The following is a 10,878-nucleotide window of genomic DNA, read 5'->3' on the forward strand; positions in this document are numbered from 1 at the left end:
ATAGCCTAATAATAATTAGAAATTCAACGTAGGCTACATTATTTTTGTCTTCATGCACCAGGTGGAAAACTTGCCATACAAAGTGCGTTGTCATATTTACACGCCTGCAGATCAGTTATTAAAATACTTGGTAGATTTGTTAATCACCGCTGAGTGTTAATTTTTATTCGGTAGAAAGTGATTTGCGAACGATCGGTCAGCTAGCGTCACCCAGCAAGTGAACACCACAAACGGCGATGGAGTAGCTAGTAGTAGCAGGCTCATTAACTGACTGGCGAAAACCTACGACGATAACTTGCTCGGTTAACAGCAGATCTACCAGACAGTTATACGAAAATTTGCCTAGTCAAATCACCAGTAGCCTACACATCTCCGATTGATTGACCATCAGTGTAGTCAATGTTCTTCCCCTGTGGTACATATTGCTAACGCGTGAGCTAACCACGGATAGCCTACCTAGCTCACTGGCAAGCTGATATGCTAGCTAAGCATATTCGTTTTGCTGAGAAACATAAATTGAAGATAACTGAACATAGCCTAATTGTATTTTTAATGTCATACATATAACGTGATTACATGACACAGTACAGTCACGGATGGAAATTAAACTCCGTAAACATCTGATAATATATTTTCAAACATAACGGCAGACAGTCAGCTAGCCTCGTTCAGGTTGAGGGGCTTTTCCGCACCGGACTGTCAATCAAATTGTATAAATCCCAAGACCGCTTAACTCTATGGTTTTGGCTCCAAATCGAGAAAATGGCCGCGCCCGCCATTGAGCTTCAAAACGTGTTTTAGAGACCCACGGAGAGTCAATGGGTGACGTCACAGTAGCTTTGTCCATATTTTTTACAGTCTCTGGTTGCACTACTGACTTAAATAATAAGCCCTCTTTTTTATTTATTTTTATCATGTTGGAGTTGCCAGTTTAAACCTACTGTTTTGCGCTTTAATATATAAACCTTTGTTTACATTTTGTTTTGTGCTGCATTATACAATGACACATACATTTTGTTGTTGTCAAAATAAAATGAACTCAGGGTTTTCCCTAGGTTTTCAGAGGGCTTAGGCGCTCTCAGCTATATTTTGGAACAGCGTTTTTTTTTTAATATATGAAAAAACGCTTTGACCAGCGGTTTTCATCAGAAAAAGACGTTACGTGTGAACACAGCCTAACTTTGTTTAGCTACCAAGCCACGTTAGATACTAACATTAGTTCAAGCGAGGTATCTTTATGTAACGTCAACTGACTAGCTACTGGATTACTTGTTTACATTTTTGACAAATGTGGCTAGTGGGTAAATCTATCGCTGTTTCCGTCGCAACACTTTCGACACAAGCAATTCGGAAGCGCTATTCTAAAATTTCTCTTTACCGTGAAGAGTGCCTGACCCGCAACTGTAGTAATGTGTTAGCACGGTGGCACAATTATATCCAGATTCACCATCTTTTGGGAAAAAACGCTATATTCTGTAAATGCATTTAACCTACTATGCATAAAAACATAAAAACACTCATCAATCACCCGCTTCTATTTATAATGCCATCATAGCGCTGAGTGTTTAAGACCATAAAGCCACCTCTCCTTTTTTTTGTTTTTGTCAGCGCATCACTGTTATTTTTACATTCATTCTGATATGTAGCCTAACTGTCAGCGCCTTTTTACGTTAATTTGGCTTAAGGCACTTCGCAAAATCACTTAGGCGCTGCGCCTAAGCCTTTCTATGGTCGGGAAAACCCTGGAACTTAACTTAAATGGTCAATTAGATTTTTTTGGAGGAAAAAGAAAGTGATGACCTAATGAGGGCTTTTGTGATTGTAGCAAGTTTGAAATCTCTGCAAAGGAATAGTGATTTTTAATGAATTTTGGAATATTGTTTTTAAATATTTGGATCTCTATAACGCCAACATGTGGTTGAATTCAGTGAAATCTTTATGTTTTAATTATATCTACCAAATTTCATAACTTTGTTAAACCGTTTTGGAATTATGAGCACTGAAATTTCATTGGTTTGTATTTCAGCCATATTTTCAGAAGTGTTAGAATATCTTTATGAAGCTCTGTAAGCTGAGCAAAAATACATAATTTTATGAAAATTGGTACATTTTTATAGGAGGAGAAACATTTGTGTTTCTGAAAAAAAGTCTAAATGGCATAAAATTTTGGAAGGCACAAACTAAATTGGGAATGTGCATTTTGTTTGGCATGAGCCACGCAATCTGAGGAAGAAAAAACTTTCTGGATTCTAGAATACGTGGTTCAGAAGTTATGGCCTAAAAAGTAAATGTTTGTGTTATAGTGCCATCAGGCCAATGTCATTACGATAACCTGAGTGGTAGGGGGTCATAGGAACATAACGTCCATGTTTCGTAGCTCTATAGTTTCTATATTTCTATTTCTATAATCCTATATACACTCTATTGTCCAACACCTAAAACCCCATCTTACTGCATAACTGTGAAGACAGTCACAGGTACACAACATGGCCAAAAGTATGTGGATACCCCGGCTACCTCAGCCGAACCCATTGCTAACAGGTGCATAAAATCAAGCATACAGCCATGCAATCTCCATAGACAAACATTGGCTGTAGAATGGGTCATACTGAAGAGCTCAGTGATTTTCAGTGTGGCACTGTCATAGGATGCCAGGTTTCCAGCAAGTCAGTTTGTCAAATTTCTGCCCTGCTAGAGCTGCCTGCTCAACAGTAAATGCTGTTGTTGTGAAGTAGAAAGGTTGAGGAGCAATAAAAGCTCAGCCGCGAAGTGGTAGGCCATACAAGGTCACAGAACTGGTCTACCGAGTGCTGAAGCTCGTAGCGCATAAAAATCATCTGTCCTTGGTTGCTACACTCACTACCGAGTTCCAGACTGCCTCTGGAAGCAATGTCAGCACAAGAACTTTTAGTCAGGAGCTTCATGAAACGTGTTCTCTGGAGTGATGAATCATGCTTCATTATCTGGCAGTCTGATTGGTGAATCTGGGTTTAGTGAATGCCAGGAGAAAGCTACCTACTTGAATGCATATTACCAACCAAGTTTGGAGGAGGGGCAGGGGCTACTTTTCATGGTTTGGGCTAAGCCCCTTAGTTCCAATGAAGAACAATAACAATAACATTTTCGAGAATTCTTTACTTTGTGGTTGAGGTCTATAAAGAAATAGTTTGCTGAGTTTTGTGGGAAAGAATTTGACTGGCCTACAAGGAGCCCTGACCTCAACCCCATTAAACACATTTGGGATGAATTGGAATGCCGACTGCGAGCCAGGCGTTATCACCAAACATCTTTGCCCAACCTCACTAATGCCCTGGAGGCTCAATAGAAGTGAATCCACACAGTCATGTTCCAAAAGTGGACAGCCTTCCCATAACAGTGGAGGCTGTTATAGCAGCAAATGGGGGGACCAACTCCATATTGATGCCCATGGTTTTGGAATGAGATGTTCAACAAACAGATATGGGTGTGATGTTCAGGTATCTACATACTTCTGGCTATGTAGTTTATGTTTGTGTTGGTTTTTTATGGTATATGTACGTGAGAATGTTATGTCTAGCGCCTGCGCAAACAGTAAACAGATGGCATACAGACAGAAGCAGTCAGTGACTCTATAAAAAGTAGTAAACCCTCAAGTAGTGATAATGTGATTCAGTAAAGCAAGCAAAACCACATAGCTAGCCATTTCTGTTAATGTTTGTTAGTGTTTAGTCTTTTGCTAGCTGTTACCTATATAATTACAGATTGTGTGACAATTTTAGTAGGATCTTTGTGGCCAACTCTCATGTCTAGCTAACTACATGACTGTCTTAACTAATTTGATATGGCTATCACTAACAGTAAACATTAATAAATTCCCTTTCACAGTTTGTTTTGTGTATTAAAATTGTGTTATTGGTATACTAGCCTGCAATTGTCCAGAAACTAGCTAGCTAATACCAATGTGTTTCATTTTTATGAGCATTGGGTTGGTACAGCAAGTTATGTAGCTAGAATTAGCTATAGTTAGCCTCCTGAGCCATTTAAGCTAGCAAGACCAACAGTAGTTTTCTATGGTCTAAATGGTGTTTAACTCACATAGCTTACTCTCTGCTACTGTGTATTGCTACCTAGCTAGCAAGATAATATTACATATATGTTGTAAATGCACATTTTTGATGTCTCATAGGCACAGTGGGTGGGATATTTCTCTCACTATGGTACTATACTTATGTACTTATATAGTGTAGTGTTGTAGGAAATATGATTTAAACATTTGATACACTACTATATGATCCAATTCTTGTTTTAGGATAATGTGTTGAATGTGTTGAATGGTATGTTCCGGTGTAGTTTACCTGCATAATAATACCAGCCATTAATTAAACTTCCTGTTGTAAAAACTAAGGAAATTAATTTTTGAAAAGCAATGTTTTAAGTGAAATTTCTTCATTTACCAAAAGCTTTAAAAAACAGGAACCTAAATTGATCAAGCATGTCAGTCTGCTCCCTATCAAGGTGTATCAGCATATCAGCACAGTGCATCTGGAGTTATGTGATGAACATTCGATTCATCGTATGGCCAGCAGCCACACCACCATGCACCCAGCTCTTATCTAATGGCTGAATCTAAGCAAGTGTGGGCTTGGTTAATACTTGAATATGAGACCTCCTGGGAAAACTAAGTTGCTGCTGTGAGTGGTGTTGGTGAGCCAACAGGGGCGATCTTCCATCAGGTCAAACCATCCCCAATGCCCCAGTGCAGTGGAAGGGACACTGTGCTGCAGGAGATGCTGTCTTTCAGATGGGAAACTGAGGTCTTGCCTCACTGTGGTCATTGAAGATCCTATGACATTCTTTGCGAAGTGTAGGGGTTCCCTGCTGTCATGGCTAAATTCAAACCTGGCTCTCTCAACTTGCCACCTAATCATTCCCTGATTTAATTGGCTAAAAAATACCTCAGCTCATGTTTTTGGGTGTGTTCTGGTGTGCATCACCCAGGTGGGTGCTACACATTGGTGGTGGCTGAAGTGAGTTTCCCGTGATCACTGCAAAGCACTTTGTGTGTCTGGAAAAGTGCTATATAAATGCGATGTTTCGTTTCGTTTTGTTCGTCCGTTCATTTGTTTGTTCCCGTAAGAGATTGTAGCAGTATACACTCTACACTATGATAATGCAGAGTCTATCAATCACACTAGTTTAAAACACAGTTGCGTACAAACACAGTTTGTGGACAAGTGCTGAAAAAGTGAAACAAGGTATGTGATCCAAAATTGGAGACATGGTTTGAAATTAATCATGTTACATAAAAGCTCTGATTTTAGCATTAGGGCTGATCACTTAATGTTTTAGGACGCTTTTGGCGAATGTAAACATTTCAACTTAAAACAGTTTTTTTGTGATTAATATACCATTTAGGCCTGTGTGATGAAGGAGAAGGGTGTGTGTCTGGGTGTGATGGTGTGGGGGTGGGGTGCAGCCCCAACAAAAAAATTTTGCACCAGAGCCCACACTGTAAAGAACATGGCAGGGATATGGAGCTAAATTGTGTGTGTGTGTGTTTCTCTTCCAGATGCTCTTCCTGACATGGAAGGCCAGGAGGACTTTGAGGAGAACTTTGACTTTGCGGGACATGAAAATCTTTCTGGAAACAAGGCACAAGCATTGGGCAAACTCTCTGAGGAGGCCATTCAAGAGATGGAATACTACAACTTCAGCAAGGACACAGAGCGTTACAACACAGCATGAAGCAGCTAGCACACTGAGGCAGTGTGATAGAAAATAAACTTTTTTAACACCAGCACTGACTGTTACAGGCAGTGATTGGGCATGTAGGCCCCTAATACTATAAAACTACTCTGTCCTAAATGGAGCTGCTGCAGGGAAAAAATCAGAAGTGGACTGGAGAAGCCATTTTGGATCTGTTTTGTGTTACACAGAGCCAAGAAATCAGTCACTTGAGGAAATGGTAGTGCTTTAATTGATTTCACTGATGTTTAACAGAAGCTTTAAGGAGAAGCCTGATGGCAGAGTCTTTAAAGGGGAATTACACTTTATAACACTTCTGCTTCTCATGACTGATATTGTCCTAATGAATGTGTCGCCCTTCATTTTTCGATTAGTTATTTCATTATGTTAATATTTTACGCTGTTTTGTTGTTTTCTTTTACAAATGCAGGAAGTAGACCCAGGCAGTTTAGTGTCGAACTCGAGGATGCATATCATTGCGTGACTTCTGATGTGGGCGTACCTGCAGACAATAACATTAGGTTGGTCGTAGAAATCATAGACATAGAAATAGTGTTGGATGACTACTAGCTAGCGAAACCGAAAATGTCTGAGGACAAAGGAGATTTTGTTTTTGATCATTGTTGTGCCCTATTGATTCGAGCCGGAATACACAGAAGAAGAGCTGGCTAATTTGCAGGCTGATCGTGCGAGAGCGAGTCAGGAACGGGCCGAGAGGAACCACAGGCTATTCCCAGGACAAACTGCAACTGGTGGTAGACATCCTATGTATCACTGACAGATGCGATAGCGTTAGCCAGCCCGCACAGTACCTACCTCGAGCAGTTCGACCAATGGTGGGTACAGCTCCAGGCTTCAGACGGTCGCCTTGGCAGTCGGTGCCTTCAAAGTAGTTGCTGCATACCCTTAGTCCTCGTTTGCGAACTACTTCGGCTGTTATGTTCGGGTGTCTGATTACATCCAGCCATGTCTGGCACAAAGTTGCATCGCGTGGAAAATTATGAAAATGTGCTTTCAAGGCAAGTTTAACGGGGGCATTATAACAACCAGGTACAATGCACCTCATTATTACACCGATATTGCATCAAACAAAAGCTAGCAAACGTTAGTTTGTTCGATTTCAACACTAAGCTGAAATGCTTTGTTTAATGTTTGTTAATGTTTTGCTTCGCTTCTTCTCGATTTTTCCGCGAAACGAAATCGAAGTAGAAGAAAAAAACGGAAACCGTACTACTATGTGGACTTGCGCTAAAAAAAATTGGTCTTTGTTTCTAACGTTAGACATTTAAAATGAAATAACTAATCTAAAAATGAAGGGCGACACATTCATTAGAAGGAAAATATCAGTCATGAGAAGCAGAAGTGTTAGAAAGTGTAATTCCCTTTTAATTAGCTATGCTGTGTTTATATATACACAGTGAGCTCCATAATGTTTGGGACAAAGATACATTTTTTCTCTTGATTTGACTCTATACTCCACAGTTGTATATATTTCATCAAATACATCACATGCAGATTCTCAGCTTTATTAAAAGGCATTTTTATTTCACCAAAAATTGCTGCACTTTTTATACATGATGTTTGGGACATATAAATGGCATGCAAATAAAAGTATGTTTCATATGCATATCATTTGCAAGCAATGCCTGCTTGAAATCTGTGATCCATAGACATCACCCACATTGTGCTGAGTATCTTTTCTGGAGATGCCCTGCCAGGACTGTACAGCAGCCATCTTTAGCTCCTGCTTGTTTTGTGGGCTAGTTGCTGTACGTTTTCTCTTCAGCATATGAAACACATGGTCAGTTGGATTCAGATAAGGTGAATGACTTTTAAGGTCAAGAATTTTTCAGTTTTTGGCTTTGAAAAACTCCTTTGGTGCTTTAGCAGTATGTTTGGGATCATTTGTCTTGCTGTAGGATGAAGTGCCCTCCAATGAGTGTGGGGGCATTTACTTGAACTTGAGCCAATAAAATGCTTCTGTACACTTCAGTATTCATTTTGTTGCTGCTGTGAGTGATTACATCATCAGTGAAAGCAAGGGAGCCAGTATCTGTGGCAGCCATACATGCCCAAGCTATAACACCCCCACCACCAATTTTCACAAATGAGGTGGGGTGCTTTGGATCTTGGACAGTTTTTATATTTTGGCCTCAACATTTTGCCCTTGGCATCACTCTGATACAATCTTAGTCTCATCTGTCCACACAACCTTTTATAAGAACTCCATAGTTTCTTTGAAGTAGTTCTTAGCAAACTGTAACCTGGCCATCTTGTTTTTGCAACTAACTATTTCTCAGCCTCATAATGGCTTCCTGGATTTTCACTGGCACAACTCTGGCCCTCGTGTTGACAAACATCAATAACAGACTCCAAAGGCAATCAAAAGCCTGCAATGAAAACAAGATACTGAAAGTTCTTTAAACCTGCATGAACGAATCAATTGAACACACCAGTCTAATAAGAAACACCTGTGAAGCCATTTGTCCCAAATATTATGGTTCTTTGAAATAGGAGTACTATGTATAAAAAAGTCTGTAATTTTACATGGTGAAACAAAAAGGTATAAAACAACCCTGTAATAAAAGCTAAGAATATGCACTTTAACCATGTGTGAATGGTTTGATTACAAATCAAATTTATGGAGTACAGAGCCAAATAAAGAAAAAAATGTGTTTGTCCCAAACACTATGGAGCTTACTGTATATACAAAATATACCGCAACAGAAACACAGGTTTGAGAGCACCATGCACCATGTTCCGTCAATTCTTGCCATATCAGCAGCTTATAAGTTCTAATGTGTAATAATGAATTTACATGTTATTTCAGAAACTTTCCTGTTAATTAAGGATGTTTAATAATTAATATAAAGCACATTGCATATCAAATTCTAGATTATGACCAGACTTCTCTTTAGAGGTGCAGTATGTAAGGAGAAACAAGTTAGAGAGCTAGATTTAGGAAGAACAAAAAGTTCCACCACCTCCCACCTTGTCCCCTCAGCTCTGCCTCCAAAGATCCTCCCTTCCTACATACCTGTATGCACGCATGCTGCCTGACATCTGAGTGCAGGAGAGGACATGTACTGTATAACATTGAAAAGTAGAGAAAGGAGTGCAGAACATCTCATTCCTAGGTAGAAAAGAAAATGTAATGTCATCATAATGAACATAAACAATGAACATATCTATTGTTTTTAAGTACAGCTATGGGCTGTAGCAAGCATGATATTTTGCAAAAATCATTGTGCTTAATGCAGTATTGCTGGCTAGGTTGCAGTAGAGTTAATATTAGCTGGCTGTGATAACCAAGCTTTAAAAAGCAAGAAAGTTAGCGATACTGCACAGCCAGACTTTATTTTTTATGAATTCTTTTTGAATTTTTTGCTACAGCACATTTCATTCCATTACAGGCATTTAGCAGACGCTCTTATCCAGAGCGACTTGCACAACTTTTACATATTCACATTGCATCCATTTATATTGAAGCAATGCAGGTTAAGTACCTTGCTCAAGGGTCCAATGGCAGTGTCCAACCTGGGATTATGATCTTTAGGATACAAGACCAGCTCCTTACCCATTATGATACACTGCCGCCCCATTACCCATTATACCACACTGCCACCCATTTCACCCATAATGCTTGTCGACAAAGCAGCTGCAACTAACTAAGTTACCCAGTTAGTAGCTACCTCGCTACTTGATTTATTTCTGTTTGTATCAGTAACTGACATCAAACCTATTGTTTTCCAATAGTTAGCTAGCTTTAGCACTATCTGTACAGTATCTCTGCTCTTAGTAAGTTTCTACACAAAGGATTTATCTTAACATTACTTTTTAGTGTCATGCTCATTCAGCTAATTGTTGATTTAAAACCTGTAAACTGTGCTGTTGAGGACACTTTAGGGATGTATTGGTGGAGAAAACATTTTTCACAACCAAACCTCAAATTAAAAAGAGGTGGTACCAATATTCTGTCAACACTGTATTGGAAACAGGTTAGCACCCAAACTGGCGAGGGCCATGCTGTCGCTTCCAGTCTGTGATGTCATCCTACAGCAGCAGGGAGCCTCTGCCCTAATGTCAGGAAATCAAACCATCAACTTAAGCTTTGGTCAGGTCTGTGTTGAGGACACATGCATAAGGTAGTGGCTCGTTCATATATTGTGGGTTTTTCTCAGGTTTTAAGTTTCAGCTTTGTGTCTGACAAATTATATTGGTGCCTAGAGCGCCTTTCAAATAAATACACTTCTAATTTCTGCAAGAAACTAAATCAACTACTGTGCTGATGGGGCAGTGTCATGTTTAGCCATCACTGAATGTAGATGATTTTTGATTGTCTTTTGGGGCATTTTCAGTCTAGCCATTTTTTTTAACGCTGACTGTGCAGACCATGTGGTGTACACACCAAAACCAACTTTTTCTTTAATGATTTTGCTAAATTTAGCTAATTTAGCTCAAATTAGACTTGTTCATTTTTTTTGAAGTGAACTGCACAAGTAGCTAATTTTTATTTATTTTTTTACTATAATTTGAGAATCAACTCAAAGGGAATCAGCCAATAACTGAAGTGGAATGTAGGCACAGTTATTCTTCCCTCCCAGTTCTTGAAAATATGTTCTGAAGCTACATGCTTGCAGATGAAGGCCAACCGCATGTGCATCTTAAATGTAATTATGTTCACACAGCTGCAACTGTCAACAAAACCTATGCTGTTGATGAATGGCTGATTGAATAGGCATAGCAGGCTTTAATGAGAGCTGGTTCTCCTCATCCTCATGCACACAACTAACATCTTTGAGTACAATTACTTACAGAGGGCAGGCATACACATACCACCAAAGATAATAAAATAAGGATAGGATTGGCCTGCTTTAACCTTTTGCACCGAAACCAGAGAGGAGCTCCACCAATCAAAAGGTACATTTGAGCAATGCCTGGAGTGATTGGTGGATACTTTTTATCAATACTTCTAGAAACAGCATCTTAGTAAATATAGCATAGAAGGTATCCACCAGTTACTATCAGCATTGTTCCATTACTCTCTAATTAGTGGATCTCCTGTTTTTTGTGCAAAAGCTGAGGAAACCAATGTTCTATCCCTATTGTATTATCCCTGCATACAACCTGGAAGCACAGTTGCTGTGTCTGCCA

General features: G+C 39.4%; 1 protein-coding gene across 6 annotated transcripts in view; it reads left to right on the forward strand.

Annotated features, from left to right (window-relative positions):
- Nucleotides 1-6,134, forward strand: part of LOC118227967 (zinc finger protein 710-like) — an 86,501-nt gene extending 80,367 nt beyond the window's left edge. For all 6 annotated transcript variants that reach the window (XM_035419084.1, XM_035419080.1, XM_035419079.1 and 3 more), the window contains one exon: nucleotides 5,549-6,134. In XM_035419084.1, the coding sequence (XP_035274975.1) occupies nucleotides 5,549-5,724 (176 nt within the window). In that variant the 3' untranslated portion in view covers nucleotides 5,725-6,134. The remainder of the gene's footprint in view (nucleotides 1-5,548) is intronic.
- Nucleotides 6,135-10,878: the final 4,744 nt, after the last annotated feature.

This window comes from Anguilla anguilla, chromosome 5 (assembly GCF_013347855.1).
Source record: "Anguilla anguilla isolate fAngAng1 chromosome 5, fAngAng1.pri, whole genome shotgun sequence".
Lineage (NCBI taxonomy): Eukaryota > Metazoa > Chordata > Actinopteri > Anguilliformes > Anguillidae > Anguilla > Anguilla anguilla.